Below are 17,561 nucleotides of genomic sequence, written 5' to 3' on the forward strand. Positions count from 1 at the left end.
AGTTATATACATATACAGTATAGTTACATCTTATATAGTATATGTATAACTATATAAGATATATAACTATACAAGATATATAGATATATATAGATATATAGATATATAGATAGATATATATATATAGAGAGAGAGAGAGAGACATATAATAAAACTTCTGTTGGGCCCTTCAATACCATCTATAGGAAATATAGAAACCTGCCCTTTGCAAGTAGCTGGACCAGACTGCGAAGGACTGATAGAAACTTAAGTAGGCACTTTAAAAAACAAAATCATGTCGTTTTGCTGAACACCTTTACTGGACTCCAGACACAATGTCAAAATAAGTTAATGAACATTTTCATACTTTCTGAAGTGCTTATTTCTCAGTTTCATTCTTTTAAATGCCTTTTAAATTAACTCAGCAATATTCTTCAACTATGGCATACCAACAAATGCCAACGAAGGGTCTGTTCTTTGCGAATCCATCTGTAACAGCTTGCTGGCTTTACATTCTTCGGGCGCTCTGCCTCCAGAGTGATGGTTTTTAAACCCCTTCATCCATCTTTTCTCTGTGCCCTGTACTGGTGGGAGCAGTTTCTACCTACCATCTTCAGTGTGGTCCTAACATGTTAGAGAACAGGCACAAGCACAGTCTTCCTTGTAGATGAGTGATTCTCAGACTTCACTGGGCAGAATTTCCCTGGGTGTTTGATAAAATGAAGATTTCTGAGCCCCAGTCCAGAGATCAATTTTGTCTACCTGGATTGGAGCCTGAGAATCTGTATTATCAGCCAGCCCCCGAGGAGTTCTGAGCTGGAGGTCTACAGCTTTGCACTTTTAAGGTAACAGACCAGACCACAGAGAGAAATCCTCTCTGGCCTCTTCCCAAAGCCCCCATCCCATGAGCCTTTGGAGAGGACATCTCTCCTCTGCGGGCCCCACCGAATTGGCAGCAACAAGATCTGCCTGCCAGTTGCCCTGAAGCGGAGTTACAGGGGGCAGCCAGACAGCCGCGCCGGCAGCTATTCTGCCAAGTCATCCATATGATGCGCTGGCCCCGGGGGGTGCTGACCAGCCCCTTCCCCTCTTGCCCTCCCCTGGTCTCTGAGCACCTTTCAGGGTTGAGCCCCGGACCTAGCTCCCTCGCAGCTGCTGGTCCAGCCCTTTCCAAAGATGCAGCAGTTCCAGCTGTGGTTAAATCTCAATGGGGTTCCTGCTCACCGGGTCCACCTGCATACCCCTGTCACCCTCATTGACAATGAGTCGTCTCCATGGCTACCGACAGGGTGCCACAGACACCGGATTACCTCTTCACCGCGTGGGGATTCCAGAGAAGGGGTTGGGGGCGGCTTCCCCGTGGGCCGCTGACCCGCCACCAAACTGCACGGGAGGATCCCCTCTTCCTTCCCGCCCCGGTGCCCGGCCCCAAGCACGACCTCTCCCGCTCCGCTGCCACAGTAAGGACGGAGGGAGGCTGATTCTTACGGGGACCCAAGCCTACGGGGGCGATGGTGGCGGGCGCGGCGCCCCCAGCACCCTCGAGCCGCAGCGATGGAGACGCGCCCGAGCCGGGGCGCAGGGCCGGGGGCGGGGAGCGGGCGGGGAGCGGGCGGCCCCGCCAGGGGCGCAAGTCCCACCTCCGGGGCGGCGCCTGGGCCGGGGAGTGTCAGGAAGAAGAAGAGCGCGGCCAGAGGCGGTGCGGCGCGCGGCGAGCAGGGGCTGGCCGGGGCAGGCGCCGCGCGGGCCGCCATGGCCACGGACGAGCTGGCCAGCAAGCTGAGCCGGCGGCTGCAGATGGAGGGCGAGGGCGGCGGCGAGGCCCCGGAGCAGCCCGGACTGAACGGGGCGGCGGCGGCCGCGGCGGCGGGGGCGCCCGACGAGGCGGCCGAGGCGCTGGGCAGCGCGGACGACGAGCTGAGCGCCAAGCTGCTGCGGCGCGCCGACCTCAACCAGGGCATCGGCGAGCCCCAGTCGCCCAGCCGCCGCGTCTTCAACCCCTACACCGAGTTCAAGGAGTTCTCCAGGAAGCAGATCAAGGACATGGAGAAGATGTTCAAGCAGTGAGTGCCCGCCCACCCCGACCCCCACCCCCGCCCCCACCCCGCGCGCCCGCCTTGGCCCAGGCCCCCCGAACCCGATCCCGCGCCGCCCGGGGCCCCTGCGGCCAGCCGCGCGTCCCCAAGCCCCGACACAGCAGTGGTGGGGACCCCGCGGCCGCTTCCAGGTAACCACGAGGCTTCGGGACCTCCGCCCCACCACGCATATGGGGGTCTGGGGTCCCTCCGGCCCCTGGCACGCGATCCCTCCTCCATGGTGATGCTGCCCCGGTGCACCACAGGCGCGCACACGGAGTGGGAGACCCCGCGGCTCCTTGTAGATAATCGCGAGTCTCCGCGAGCCCCCACAACCATCACGCACAGGGGTCTGGAGACTGGTTCCCTGGCCTGGGACCCCTGCCTTGGTAGCGACGCTTCCCCCTCCACCCGACACCGCACACCATGAGGTTGGGGACTCCGTGGCCTCTCTTACCCCCTGCCCAGCTGCTCGGATTCCCCCACCCCCACCCCAACCCGCTGGTCAAAACACCCACCCCCGGAGCCCCGACAGAGGTTCTCTGCACCCCATGCCAGACATTCCTCTCAGTGGGGTCCCCTTCATTTCCTGTCTTGTCTCAGATCCCTGTCCCCCTACCCCTCCAGTTACTCAGCGTCTGCTAGGAAACTGGTTAGAGACCGTTCAGCCCCTCCCACCCCTACCCCATCTACTCTGTTAACTAGGACTCCGATCCTTGACCGTCAGGTTGTTTCCCTAGGGAGGGGCCCCTCCGACCTTTCCCCCCCACTCGGCAGGCATGTGCAACACCCCCATCAACTGTCCCTTCAGGGTTGAGTCCCCTCCTCGCTGCCCCTCCAACTTTGCACTCCCCCATCCAGCAACTTTGCACTCACTGCCCCCCTGATTTCTGTCAGCAGGCCCCATTTCTCCCCTGCTCCCCCCACTCCACTGCATGTCCCCTCCCCTCCCTAAACAGGGTTATACCCCAAACCTTCCTATCTGACTTGGGCCTTTGCCCTCACCCCTACCCTTCACTCCATGTAGTTCTACACCCTGTACCCTCAGCAGATTGGACAGGCAACCCCAGGCTTGTGGCTCAGTAGCCCACCACACCCCCAACAAAACACCTTAAACTCTCCAGAGGGGACTAGAAAGGAATGACTCCAGCTCCCCTTTCGTCCATCCCTGGGTCCACCAGCTGGAACCGAGATGGTCAGCCACACTCCCCACCCTGCAAGCCCCTGGCCCCTGGAGGGGGATTGGTCCAGGCATATGGTCTGGGATGGGTCAGAAGAGGGCAGAACCAGCCTCAGGTTCTAGGTAGGGGAGTCTCAGGTCGGGGAGTCAGGCGGTCTCACCCACAGAGACAGGCAGCCCAAGCAGCCCAAGGCCCAGGGAAGGTTGCTGGCCCCACCTTGGCTGGGGCAGGAGGTGGGGACTGGCCAGAGCTGTGTGCCCAGGTGACAAGCAGGAAGACCAAGAAAAGAGGGCATTTTGCAACCCCATAGCTTGAGAAAGGCTGTTTCCCACTTGTCAAAGCTCGCTGAAGCTGCCGCTTCTGCATTTGGCCCCAACACAGAGGAAGAGGTTTTAGTTTCCCAGACCTGATGGCTGGGAGCCCCATACTTTTTGCAAGGGCCAGTCGGAGGGGAGACAGTGCTTAGCCCTGCTCTGAGGAGCCTGCCTCTGACTCCAGGGCTTTGCTTGGGAGTTCCTCTAAAGTTTCTTCCTAGCCAAAGGCTAGAGCTAGCAGGAGAGCAGGATTTCCAGAATCCCAGCCCAGATATATCGAAAGCTCCTCGAGCCCGGGGCTGACTATAGCTTCATTGTCTGGAACTTCCTTGCAGAGCCTGCTCGCCTCGGGAGTGCAGGGGAGATGATTCAAACTCAGCCGTGACCCCTGTATCAATAGTGCCGAGACACTAAGGAGCTCCTCGAGCCCTCCCAGTATCCCCATGGCATAGAACCTGTCATCACTACCATGGTGCAGTTGGGCAGTCTGGGCAGAGAGAGGTTGAGTAACTTGTCAAGACCACACAGCTAGAAAATGCTGGAGTCAGGACCCAAACCCAGGTCTATGACTCTAAAACCCATGTCCTCCCCTTCTGAGCTTCCCATCATGGACAGATGCTTCCACAGGGGAAAAGGTTCTCCCAAACACCCCTGTCCATGTTCATGGCTGATTTTCTGCCTTCTGGGCCCACTGTCAGCCATACCTTCCTTTTCCCAGAATCTCCCTTCTCTTGGGCTTCCGCAGGACCCTACCTCCCACCAAAAAAAAAAAAAAAATGGAGCCGTTTGGGAGAACCCAGAGACCCCACATGAGCAGGGACTTGGGAGGCTGCAGCTTGATTAGAAGGGGCACATGACTAAGGAAATGTTCTTGAAGCTGCGTTTGCAGGGAAAGCTCACTTTTTACAGTGACTGTTTTTGGTGTGAGGTTTACTTTGATGCAGTCTGGGGGGAGCTGAACCCCTGCAAGTCACCTCTTGGCACCACGAGTGCTTGCTGGGCATTGGAAGAGGGGTAGGGGTGGGAGGGGCAGGAAGGAGCCAGGGAGCTGGACTTCTAGGGAAGGAAGTGCCACCCACTGGGGGCCCTGGCGAGAATGGAAAGCTGCAGATTTTGTATTCAAGGAAACAAGGCTTCACTGTGCCATCTGAGCCCAGTCCAGCCGGGTCCCGGCTGTGAACAGCCAACAGACAGGCTCTCATAGAGGACAAAACCCCCGTTCTGCTTCTGGTGTCCAAGCAGGGCTGCAGCCTCCTGGGTCCAGGCGGGGCCTGAGGATCACAGCCAGGTCTCTGCTGAGAGACTTCCACCCAGGTCTCCAGCAACCACGGCAGGGAGCAGGGGAGCCCGGCCCTCCAGGATAGGCCATCCACCAGAGCCAAGCACAGGAGTCAGGGAGGCCAGGGGGAACTGGAAGCTAGCCTTTCTTGGAGACCAGGAGCTAGGAAGCCTGGGCCTCCAGCCTGGCTCTTGCCACTGAATTGGTCGGCCTGTCCTCCTGGCGTCTCGGTCTTCCTGTCTGGAAAGGAGCAGGCTGTATGTGATGATTCCCAAAGGCGATTTGGCAATGACCTCGTTTCTGAGGGGCCTTGACCCCTTCTGGATGGCAGAGCTGCCTCCCGGAGTCTCCTGGTCCGTCCATCAGTGTCCATCAGCAGGTACTTCCTGAGGACGGAGGGAAGATAGACAGGCTCTCTGCCATCACTGACCTCACGCTGCAGCCGTGCAGGTTCCAACGGGGAGCAGCCTTCAAGTGGACTCCAACCCTTGTCCCCATTTTAAAGGAGAAGAAGCAGACTCAGAAAGGTGTAGTGACTTGCTTAGAGTCACCGAGGTTTGGCTCATGGGCCTGAACCAGAGTCTCCCTGCGTAGGCTGGAGATGGTGGTCCCCCCCCGGGTGGGGCTGGGAGGTGACACACAGGGGGCATGGCGCCGGCCCGTGGAGGCCCCACATCAGCAGAACCAGAACTCAGTCCTCCTCCCCATGTGGCCTCACCCCATGCCCATCACCTCTGATCCCACCCTCTGCCCCCCTGTCTCTGCCCATCCATCCAGGCATGTCTCTGAAATCCTTCAGGCAAGGGGACAGTGGTGGCCCCAGACAGGCTCTCAAGGGGACCCACCTCTGGGCTGGCAGCTGCCTATGGGATTTTGTAAGCCGAGACCTCCAGAGAGGTAGGCAGCTAGGTAATGGTGAGCCTGCCGTGGAATCTGAGGAAGATGCCCTAGTTCCCTGCCTTGCCCAGCCGCCTCCCCAAAGGCTTCATCTCATGACCCTTTGCATCAGAAAGGCAGGCCTCCCTCTCCTGTTTTCCTCTCTCCTTTCCACCCCGCCCTCCCCTCTACCTCACCGCCTCTGCCTCCCAGGTGTCTCCTCAGACCCTTGCGCTCCGGCACCTCTCCCAGCATCCTTCTGGAAGACAGTGTGGTGCAGTGGTTAAGAGCAGAGTCTTGGGAGTCTGCAGCCCGGGTTTGAATCCCAGCTGGGGGCCCTGGGGAAGGGGACTTAAACTTTCTGAGCCTCAGTTCCTCACCCATGAATAGGGAGAGTAATAACACCCATCTCCCAGGGCTGCTATGGGTGCTTAACCCAGTGCTTGGCACAAAGTAGGTACTTCGTAAGTTCCTGTCACCGTCATCCACAGCCCTGGCGGTGGTAGTCTAGCCCGGCACTGAGGTTGCACCCAGTAGCTGCTGGCTGCCCCCACTCACCCCCCACAGAGCTGCAGGGCCTGTCAGGCTGGCAGCAATCCTCTTGCTTTGGGCCAGAGTGACTGGGACCCAGCATGAGAACCCTCTTTCTTCCTGCTGAACAAACGCTCTGATTGACAGCTACATGTGGCTTTGATAAATAACAAAAATGGGGAAGTGAATTCATTATCACTTCATTACATGGAAGGCAGGTGGTAGAAAAAAGAGACGAGCACACAAGGGCTCTGGAGTGGTACAGAACTGGGACTCCCACCTGCCGCTGCCTAGCTGGGTGACTCTGGGTGGGGAGCTTCTCAGAGCCTCATCTTCCCCTAAGGCTAAAGACCCTCCCTGGTAAAGTTCTGAGGATAAAGTTTATAACATCCCGAGCCTTTGGGAAGAATCCACCATCGTGCCTGGTTGGCTGTTAAAAATTTAGGTGATGCTTTTGAAAAACAAAGTCCACTCATTTGATCATTAATCCAACAGATACTAAGTTTGTTTGCAAGTTCCAGCAAATTAAAGGAAGAATAAAGTCCCTACCCTCAAGGAGCTGAAAGTCTTAGAGAGCAGCGTACCTAGGGGTCTTTGCAGGGCAGAGGATGGGCCCACAGGGCTGGGAACGGAAGCGCCCATCCTTGGTGTCTACCGTGACTACTGAAAGTTCTTATCAGGAAGGCCATCGCAATCAGTGCGCGCTCCGAAGCCAGCCCCCGTCTGCCATGCCCTCTGCTTGGTGAATGGAGCCACCCAGCCCAGTTGCTCCTGCAGGAGCCTGTGTGTATCATTTCAGGAATTAAATTTAATCCTCACACCAGCACAGTGAGGTGGGTAATATCATTGTCCCCATCTGCCAGATGAGGAAACCGAGGCTCAAGGAGGTCGAGTCACTTATCCAAGGTTGTAAGAAGTGGCAGAGGCAGGGTTAAAACCAGGTCAGCCAAGTGAGGTGCTCCAGAGGCTAAGTGAAGGCTGGTTTATGGTCGGGGGGGCCCTCAGAGCCTCCAGAGGAACCCTCTGTGGGGTGCAGTGGGTGGGTCCTTCTCCCTGAAGGACAGAAGGCTGGCTTTCTGCAGAGCTGCCCCACCCCCGGAGAGAGAGGACTTCCTGACCTCTGAGCTCACTCTTTGCCCTTCCTACTTCCCTTCCGACTCTGAGTCACCTCTCCTCTCCCTCCCCTCTGGGGACTTTCAGTTCCCCTTTGGTTTACACCTTCCTGCCTGCCTTCTCTCCCTGCCCTCTGGACCCAAGGCTGGCTTCAGCTCTAAGAGCCTGGGCTCTGTGAGACCAGGCCCTGCTGCCTCGGGGGAGGTCCTTCCTGCGCGGCCAGCCCAACCAGAAGAGCTGGAGTTGCTCTGTGACCTCAGCAGGGACGTCCCCACACCCGCCAGCCGCTAAGTTCCCTGGGACAGCTGAGCAGCACTTCTACTTGGCTGACTTCCGCTTTGCAGGGACGGCACTGAAGCAAGGTTCTAGGACAGAAAAATACAGCTAGACGGAGCCAGGCCTGGGGAATCCTGAGCCTTGTGGACACCCAGCCCCAGGCCCTTCCCAGCACCCTGCCCTCGTCTGAGTGAGAGGGCCACAGAGGATCGTTTAATCCTCCGTTAACATTCTGAAGATTATCTTAACTCACTTCACAGAGGAGAAGACCAGGTCTCAGAGAGGTTACATGACTTGTCCAAAGCCACACAGCTGGGAAGGACAAGACAGCATTTGTGCTTGAGTCTGAGTCCTAGTGCCTTGTTCCCATGGAAGCCAAACAGAGCCGCAGCACCTGGGAGTGGGTTAGGAATGCAGACACTCCAGCCCCACTCCAGACCTGCTGGATCAGAATCTGCATTTTAACAAGATTCACCAGGTGTGCACATTTAAGTTTAAGATGCCCTAGGCCCCCCACAGCCACCTCTCAGCCACATGCCAAGCTTGAACTTACTTAGTCTAAGGGGTAAGGGGATAAACAAGAGGATTGGGGGAAAGATGAAGTTCAGTAATAAATACTGGATAATATCATTCAGTAAATGTTATTTGCGATTACTATTCTAACATTAATCATTAAGAGCAGTCAGGGAAGGAGGCAGGGAAGGAGGGGAGAGCTGGCTGAAACCCCCTGCTGGCATATAAGGGGAGAGCGATGCCCTCCCTGCTGGGACTCAGCGTGTGGTCGCAGCATGAGGTGGCTGAACCCGAGGTTAGGGTGTCCCCGCACCCTGACAGCCCCCAGCAGATTGCCATCAGCCAGGGACTCCCACTGATCCTCAGACTCACTGAAAAGCCACCGGGGAGCCGTGAGCCACACACACACACATGCACATACCCTTTGACTGACACAGAGCCACAGACGTGCGTCAGATTCTGCAGACAGGCCCGGAGGAAGTGGCTGGGCTTTCCCCACGTGAGTCAGGCAGTCTGGGGCTGGGGGTGTGCAGGAACTGACGGGCAACACTGAGTAGTCAACCCTGAGCAGTGGGCGTCCACCTACAGGGAAGGTGGACTGTAACTACCAACAAGACCAAAGCTTTTCTGCCCCAAGAGACCTGCCTTCCGTTTCACAGGACGAGTAGAGGCCTCCCCAGACAGTGGGAGAGGACCAGGTCTATGAATGTTGAGACCAAAACCAGATGGGCCTGGGAGCTCCGTGGTCCACAAACAACCCCCTCCCAGCTCCCTGTTCTCCTGGGAACCCTCGTGGGCACAGGGGTCATCAGCAAAGGCCTGGGATAGGAATCAGAAGGCACAGAATTGAGGTCCTCTGTGCTCCCAAACCACTGCCTCCACCCTCCGCTATGCAGCAGCTGTTGCGCAGCTGGTAGGTGGGGAGGGTCATGCATGAGAAGTGACTTCCTAGTAGACAGTTCCCAAGCCAAAATGGTCTGCTTTAGGGAAGCAGTGAGCTTCCCGTCCTCAGAGGTATTCAAGACACCAAGCAGAAAAACTGCTTTAAGAATCACTTTGGAACATCTAAATGAGGTAGCCTCCAATATCCCTCCCCACCTGAGGTTCTCTGGGACAGGGTCTGTTGGCATCAGGACATAGCATAGTAATTAAAAGCACATGTGTTTCATCAGGCCTGGGTTCAGATCCCAGCTGTATCCTTGCCAGCTATGACCTTGGCCAAGTCATTGCCTCGCTGAGCCTCAGTCTCCTCATCTGTAATACGGGGATATTTATGCCTGCTTCGTGGAGTTCTTGTGAGGATCTGAAGCAAAACGCTTGGCACAGTGCCTGACAAAATAAGTGCTCAGCAAAGAGGAGCCAATCATAATGTTGTCATGAAACAGGGACTGGCCTGGCTGCAGGGCCAGGGCATCAGTACTCTTTGCTGTAGATGCCAGCCCCTGCCCACCCGTGTACCTCCTGGTTCCAGAACCAAGGGGAAGAGGAGCAGCCAGCTGGGAGGGACCAGCTCAGCCCAGAAGAGCAAAGCCTGTCTGGGTAATGGCCGGCTGCTCCACTTCCAAGGGTGGATGAGAGAGGATTTTGTCACCAGCATCCAGGGCAGCAGCTGCTGAACCCTCCCTATGGAGAACTATTCAGGGGGAGGCGGGCAGGAATGCGGGCACAGCGCCAGGTGCAGCAGCCTCCCTCCAGCGCTGGGGAAAGTGCTGAGCTCCCAGCCCCAGAGCTTTGTCGCTTCCTACTGGATAGAACTGGCCCTCCTGGGCAGACCCCAAGCTGCATGCTCAGCCCAGCCTCCCCAGCCCTTGCCAGCTTGAGAATTCAGGGCCCTCCATGGGACCCGAAGCAGCAGCAGAAGAAGGAAGCAGACAGGCAGGAAGAAAGCAAGCTTCCAACTTTTGGAATCCCGCACCATGACCACCATGGGCTGGTGGCTGCCCACTCTAGGCCCCAGTTTCCCCACGTGACACGAAGCAGGTGGACCAGGCTATCCAGACCGTGCTGGTGTGCTGGCTCTCTCCCTGGATCCTCTGAGCCACCTGCACCCTCAGTGCCAGCTTGGGGATGGGGCTAAGGAATGAGAGGGTCTCCCCAGTCAGGGATATGCCAGTTTCCAGCCATTTTAGAACATCGTTCTCTCCTGTTGCCAGTCATCCACCTGCTGGTGGTACAGTGACAGCTTCTCTTCATCACTTCCCTCCATGTCAGAGAAGGGATGGAAAAGTACTCCAGGGCTAAGGATCCTCTCTCCCTCTGCCCAGCAAGAAAGCAAAAGGCTCTGTCCTGTCTTTCCACCTCCCCAGGTGGTGAGGTCTTTGAATCAGGCCTAATGTGGGAAGGAGTGGGACCTTCAGAGGAAGGGAAGATGCTGGAGGGACCTCTGGGTCGTCCTGTCCACCCCCTGCCTCCAGGCGAGTCTGCAACAGCCGTGCACCATCAGGTGCCCAGGGAGAAGCTGTTGTATTTTTTATCATTATGACTTATTGTCATCACCATGTTTATTCATGTTATATGTGCAAACTGTTTAACATAAGTTCTGGCATACAAAAAGCTCTCAGTAGCCACTATTATTATTATAATGAACTTAGCAGGTTTTAAACACATACTAGGCATTTTATATCCTTAATCTCATTAGTCCTAAAGGTAGATATTAATAATATTATTGTTGTTTATTTATTATAGTGAGCATGTATAAGGGTTTCCTATAGGCCCAGATCTGTGCTAAGAATCTACTTGGATTATCTCTGTTAATACTTGTCTCAATCCTGAGACAGGTGTTTTGATCACCATGATATAATGGTGAAATTGAGGTTTGTGGGGTGGGATAACTTGACCAGGGTTATCCAGCCAGCATGTGGCAGATCTGGGATTTGGACCCTGTCAGTCTCAGCAGAGTTGATATGAGCACAAACCTTCAAGGTCATCTTCAATCAGGTTAACCCTGGAACCTAGCTGATCCAGTGATCCAGAGCCCAGGGCACAGGTGGATGCCCGCTCCCCAGTGGTCTTGTGGGGACAATCCCCGACAGTGTCACCACCTGTGGGGCTCCAACTCCCAGCCAGCACCTGGCCTGTTCCTGACCTGTCACCTTCCCCTAGGCAGTTAATCTGCTGTCACTGTGGCCAGCACCTACATTGTTTCCCTGGGGGCCGAAGCCCGCCTGGGGAGGAGCCCAGACCCAGTAATTGATTGACCCTTGATTGGTACAGGCGGCAGTTCAAGCCGCAGTGAAAGCTACAGCCCAGCCAGGCCTGGGAGCTGCCAGACACCAAGAAATATAGAACTCCAGTTTCCATCCAAGTTTGAACACTCTATATGCATTTCCTCTGAAACTGAGCCAGCCCTGGCTGCAGGAGAAACCTGTACACTTGAGCAGTAAATAAAGCCGGGCCCTTCCAAGCCCCACACCCGTTACCACATCCTCCCACATCTGCTTCCGGCCTAGCTATGGCCACTGCCACAGGGACCTCTGGCCATCTGTCCCCACGCCAGCACCCTCACCCCATGGTGGGGGGAAAAGGATTCAGGACCCCATTCCCTGCAGGGTTCCCAGAGACCCGTCTTCCCTTTCTGCGTCACTGACTCACTTGATGCTGAACTATTTATACCCTAACACAAACGCTGTGCTCAGCTCCCCAGGCATTTACCTCTGTGCGGCTGGCAGCCCCAGGACACATGGAAGGGGGCTAGGCACAGAGCAAATGTGCAGGTTTATGGCCTGGCAGACATGGAGTGGAAGCCCAGCTACTTCCTGTACTGCTGTGTGACCTTTGGCAGGTCACTTAGCCTCTCTGAGCCTCCATTATAAAACATTACAGGGATAAAATTAAGTATGTAAAGTTCCCAGCACAAAGATGGATTTCAGTAAGCGATTACTATTAGATATCCAAAGTCATGCAAAGCTTATGGATAATTAGAGATGGGGGCAGGGAACTAGGGAGCCCTGAGGCAGCACAGGAGTGAGATGTGTGTTCATGTAGGAACTCCAAGTCCGCGGGACATAGGCTTCTGGAAGTCAGCCCCTCTAGGTCACACTACTGTTCACCCAGCCAGCTTGAGGCCCTGGTAACTGCAGGAGGTTTCTCAGGAGGCACATTTTCCAACCCCAAGACCACTTGCCTCAGCCCCCAAGAGATAGGGCAGGTGTTTGGTTAGCCTGATAAGAGGGCTGGGGTGGGGCTGTGTGAACAACACCCACAGCCACCCTGCTGTGTACTCTGGCGCCAGGGCCACCGCCCGGAGGCCATCTCTGACCCAAGCTCTTACCACCTGGAGGCTGGTGGAGAAAGATGATTATAGACTCTGCCCCCAACCCTGTCCCTGCTTCTGCCAGGTGTGTTGGTTGGTGGTAGAAAAAGGAGACTTAAAGTGGGAGGGGCCAAGACTCTTGTTGTCTATTCACCATTCCAGGCCTTTCCAGCAGCCCAGCTCCACCCCCACCCCCACTCAGCCAAGGCACCCTGCACAACTTGTTCCCTCAACACACCCTGGGGGAAGCTCCCTCCTATGACCTCTGGCCCTGCCCTGTGACCTGTGATACCTCCTGCCTCCTTCCTGGGTGGGCACAGGGACTGGGGGAGAGATGGGGCCAAGATGTGCTTCAAGTGCTGGTGGAGATGCCAGTCAGCCAGCTGATCTTGGAGATGGTCAGTGAGGCTGGCATCAGAGCCCACCTCCTGCTCCATACCCACATGGTACTGTGAATTCTTTCTCTCCCTACTTGCTCATGTCACAGTACAGAGAGGCTGTGGTTTCAGGTTCCTTGTGCAGCGGCCTTGTCCAAAAGTTAGCACTGTTTAGCATGAAGGAGGCTGCTAGGCCATGTGGTGAGCTCCCCATCATCAGAGGTAACCAAGCAGCAGGGCCACGCATCGGGACTTTGCCTGGGCCAAGGTCCCTTCCAGCTGTGATAGGATGGCGTGTTGGTGGGAGGTGCCCTCTGAGTCCCCAGGCTCCTTGCGCCCCTGCATATGAACTGCTCTGCCTACTCAGGTGTGAGGGTGTCTGGATGCCCTTAGACCTTTCTCTTTGCACCCACAGATACGATGCTGGCCGGGACGGCTTCATTGACCTGATGGAGCTAAAGCTAATGATGGAGAAGCTGGGAGCCCCCCAGACCCACCTGGGCCTGAAAAACATGATCAAGGAGGTGGATGAGGACTTTGACAGCAAGCTCAGCTTCCGGGAGGTGAGCCCCACTCCCCGTGGGAGGTCGATCCTAAGGGCTTGGTGGCCGGAAAAGACTAAGTCCCCTTTGTCACTGAGCAACATTTCCTTGGCAGCCACTATTGAATGGCTGATGGTTGGCTGAGTGTGGCTTCAGCGGGGCCCTAGAGCCGGCACCAGGGGGGGTTCTGAGATGCCCCAAGTGAGGAGGAGGGAGGAGCGTTCTCTGCATGACCCTGTCTGGGCTCTGGGGGTGCAGAGAAGGCCCTGCTCGCCACGGGTCCCGGCGTGTGGAGGGCAAGATGCACAGACTGGAATGACAGGATCCCATGGTTCAGGAGTAGGGGACATGGAGAGACGTGTGCTGTGGGTGTGAGAGGAGCTGTGCCCCGGGCTGCCTGGCTCCAGGCTCCCACCTCACGCAGCCCTCACTCTGAGATGGGAAGCGTGAGTGAGCCTGTGTTACGGAAGAGGAAACGGAGGCTCAAAGCCAGAGCAGTGGTACTGGACGCCAGGCAGCCCAGGGCTAAATGCCAGGGGGGTGGCAGGGCAGGGTGATGGTTTGGAGTCAGGACATGGGGTCAGATCTTTCTTCTGTCACTTTCTGCCACGGAGTTTTAGAGCAGGTGTTTTTCTTGTCTCTGAGCCTTCCTCATTCTGTAAAGTGGGCACAGTCATGTACCTTGCAGACCCTCTAATGGAATTTAGAGCATATTAGTTTGGGAAACAGTGGAGACAACAATAAGAGGTCGGGGATGGCTCTCTTTGGGAGCTGACCATGGGAAAGCCGGCCTGCAGTAACCCCAGAACCTGGTCACCTCGCCTCCCGCTGTACAGTTGGGCAAACTGAGGCCCAGAGGGGGAGGGGCACAGGGGCCTGTGCAGGACACAGAGCATGGAGAGGGGAGAGCCCAGCCCCGCGGGCATGCCCCGTGTGTCCCAGGGGAGGCCTGAGCCTGGGCCCGGGTGTGGCCAGGGACCCCGGCGCCTTCCCTCTCTCCCTGACCCCACTTTCCTCCCTGCGGCAGTTCCTCCTGATTTTCCGCAAGGCCGCGGCTGGGGAGCTGCAGGAGGACAGCGGGCTGCACGTGCTGGCCCGCCTCTCCGAGATCGACGTCTCCACCGAGGGTGTCAAGGGGGCCAAGAGCTTCTTTGAGGCCAAGGTAAGGAACGGGAGGATATGTGGAGCCGGGTGGGGGGCCAGACCCTGGCTGAGGGACCCTGAGTTAGCTGAGGGTCAGCCCTTCCCCTGCCTGTAGCTGAGGCTGCAGACGGGACATGGGCAGCTGACACCCCAGCGGGGCTGGGCAAGGCCATGGCACTCCAGGCTTCTGTCCCCTCCCTTCCAGGCTGTGCTCCTGTCCAGCTCCCCTTTCTCTCCCTGCCCTAGGGTTGGGGTGAGGGGCATGTACTCTTAAAGAGGGAATAGGGACCACTTTGACCTGTGCCTGGCTCATGAAGCCCCTACCCCAAAAGATCAGGCCTTTAAGGGCAGGTCTGGGAGACAGCAGAGCAGGCCCAGAAACACGGGGCCTCTCTGAGACATCAGCCCCACCAGCCCCAGGCTGGAGGGAGTGTGGCAAACCCTAGAGCCACCTGCGGAGTCACCCTCCCCTTTCAGCACACAGGTAAGGGGACAAGTATGGCTCCTGGATCCTGCCCTCCCAGCACCCAAGAGGACCTGCCTTCCTCGTGTCTCCCTCTTCCCATACTAGCTAAGAACATTCCTTCCAAAGGCCGCCTCCCACCTCCCTCTGGGCTTCTAAGGTTGACGGGATGTTTTCAGGTTCATCAGTGGGGCTGCGTGAGCAGCTGGGCTTCTCAGGACGGGAAACAGGACAGAATAGCAATAGCAGAAGCTCCTACTCCTCAGACCCATGCTGAGCAGCAGCCCCTGAGTGTGTGTTCTCGCTTTCAATCACCCCAGCGAATGCCTGAGGTCAGGAGGTATTGAGCCCCAGGCTCTAGGTGGAAAAAATGAGGCTCGGAAAGGTGAATGAAGTTCCTGGCGGTTGCAGCAGTGAAAGGTGGAGCTATGCGTGCGTTCGTTGGTGGGAGGGGCACAGCAGAACCAGGGTCAGGGGGACCCCAGAGCAAGGCGCAGAGAACCCCCATCTCACCCCATTCCTGCCCAGGTCCAGGCCATCAACGTGTCCAGCCGCTTTGAGGAGGAGATCAAGGCGGAACAGGAGGAAAGGAAGAAGCAGGCAGAGGAGATGAAGCAGCGGAAAGCGGCTTTCAAGGAGCTGCAGTCCACTTTCAAGTAGCCAGGGGCTGTGGGACGGCATGGCCCTGCGCCGCGCCCAGCCCCCCGCTGAGGCACCCTGGAGGCCGAGCCTGAATCCTCAGCTCTGTCTGGAAGGACCATGCGCAAAACCTAAACCTGCCTGCGAACAGAGCCAGCTGAGGGGTCTCAGAGAGGTGACTCCTCCTGCAGTTCCCCAGGCCGCCACGCTGGGCTGGCTCCCTGCCGGGCCCGGCCCTCCCTGCCGGTTCCTGCGTCTCTCACACCCCAGCCCCCAGCTGCCCGGCTGCCCTGCTGCCTGCTCCAGCACAGCTCACTGCTCCAAGCCCAGCGCCTGGCTCCAGGGTGCTCCCTGCCCTCCATACACACCCCTCCCTGTGCCTCTCCCTGTTCACCACCACCCTGCCCAGAGGCCACCTGCGCATTGCCTGCAGGCTGCACTGCCCCCGGGGCTCCCTGACCCCCTTCCTAGACTAGGAGGGCAACAGATGGCAGGAATTGTGGGCAGCTCCCTCGAGGGATCTAAGAACCGATCAGAGGCATGCAAGATTCCCCACCCCCAGCACCTGTCCCTCCAGCCCTGCCTCCTCTCTGCCAGTCGAGGGGGTGCTTCTATCTCGGCAAAGGGACCCAGGCCCCTGGCACCCCATGCTGACATGGAGACCCCAGTTATCTGGGGCCCAGCCAGGGCAGGGTGAGGGGGTAGCTGTGCCAATCTACCTCATGGGCCCACGCTCTGCTAGCCATGCCATGGATCATGGGCAGGGAAGGCTCTGGGGGCAGAAACACCACTCCCCTAACCCCCCTGGAACAGCCTGAGGGTCACAGGGGCTCTGGAGAAAGTAGGGTGGGAAGGAGGGATGTGCCCCTTGGTGGGGTAGGGAGCCGGTGCCCATCTCTGTCCTCCAGGAGGCGTCCGAGAAGTGCTTTAAGGGGTTTGCACAGACTGGGCAGTGGGAAGCAGGGCCCCTCGCTCAGCCCTTTCACACCATCCTTCCCTGGTGATGTTCACCGCCTTGTCACCAGCGACAGGACCTGTCCCATCACACCCACCCCCTGAGGAAGCATGGGGACCCCAGCCCTCCCCGTGCCCATCCCCAGGCGGGCTGTGGCTACATCCTACGCAGCGCCCAATGTGCTCGCTCACGTGTGTGTCCGTCCGTGTGTGTGTCCGTGTCCGTTGCTGTGTCGTGAAGCCGTGCCCGTCACTCAGGCCAAACAAGTGAATGGCCATCAAGGCCACAGTTATGCAGCTTCCAGTGTGTGTCATGACAGTGTCACTGCTTTTTAAACTCGATGACTCTTATTTTAGTAAAATGCCCCAAGAGTCCACAAGACGTCCGTTGGACTCGCAGAGGTTTTATTTTTTTGGCCTTAGAATCTGCAGAAATTAAGAGGTACTGACCCCAGTGCAGCAGTCTTGGCCCTGGATTGCGTTTGCCTTAGCATATATGTTTATACAGATGAATATAAACAGTTCTTTTTCTTTGGGCTTTTTGCTTTTTACTTTTTCCTCCCTTCTCACCCCCACCCAAAAAAGAAAAAAAGCTACTTCTTCATTCGGTGGTACAATTATTTTTTTTAACTAAAATAAGATAAAATTCTATATTCTTATGTGTGTGTGGTTCTTGTTGGTTGGTGGGGAGGAGAGGGGACAGGGATGAGGCCACCTGGGTGCTGGGTGGCATTCGCCTCGGTGGCTCCCTGCCTTGTCAGAAGCCAGAGAGAAAAGGGGATTCTTTCAAATGGGGGAGGTTGGGTTTGATGCCCACCCGCTGTCACCAGGGCCCAGTCAGTAAGTGCTTTACATATATTTACTCATTTCATCCCCACCCCGCTGGCGGGGTTCAGAGGGCATGCGCCCAGAGTGACACCGCCACCACAGGGATCCTGGATTGATGCACCCTAGAGGACCCCCAAGACCCTCCTCCACACACAGGCTGCAACAATGGGGTGCCCAGGAAAGAGCCTGGGTGCTCCCTGTGCAGCTTGACAGACGAGGTTCCCAC

At 57.0% G+C, this 17,561-nt stretch overlaps 1 protein-coding gene across 1 annotated transcript; it reads left to right on the forward strand.

Moving 5' to 3' along the window:
- The first annotated feature begins 1,664 nt into the window (after nt 1–1,664).
- On the forward strand, nt 1,665–17,158 carry EFHD2 (EF-hand domain family member D2). The gene is made up of 4 exons (XM_073233249.1): nt 1,665–2,042; nt 13,182–13,329; nt 14,336–14,470; nt 15,443–17,158. The coding sequence occupies exons 1-4, from the start codon at nt 1,732–1,734 to the stop codon at nt 15,572–15,574; spliced, it is 726 nt and encodes a 241-aa protein (XP_073089350.1). The 5' UTR covers nt 1,665–1,731; the 3' UTR covers nt 15,575–17,158.
- The last annotated feature ends 403 nt before the right edge of the window (nt 17,159–17,561 follow it).

This window comes from Manis javanica, chromosome 4 (genome assembly GCF_040802235.1).
Source record: "Manis javanica isolate MJ-LG chromosome 4, MJ_LKY, whole genome shotgun sequence".
In the NCBI taxonomy this organism is placed as follows: domain Eukaryota; kingdom Metazoa; phylum Chordata; class Mammalia; order Pholidota; family Manidae; genus Manis; species Manis javanica.

What these genes read in the sequence shown, in the direction of transcription:
- EFHD2 (XM_073233249.1), top strand. Translation starts at nt 1,732, where the DNA reads ATGGCCACGGACGAGCTGGCCAGCAAGCTGAGCCGGCGGCTGCAGATG. An exon ending in ATGGAGAAGATGTTCAAGCA is followed by an intron (nt 2,043 to 13,181) that starts GTGAGTGCCCGC and finishes TTGCACCCACAG; the next exon opens with ATACGATGCTGGCCGGGACG. An exon ending in GCAAGCTCAGCTTCCGGGAG is followed by an intron (nt 13,330 to 14,335) that starts GTGAGCCCCACT and finishes TCCCTGCGGCAG; the next exon opens with TTCCTCCTGATTTTCCGCAA.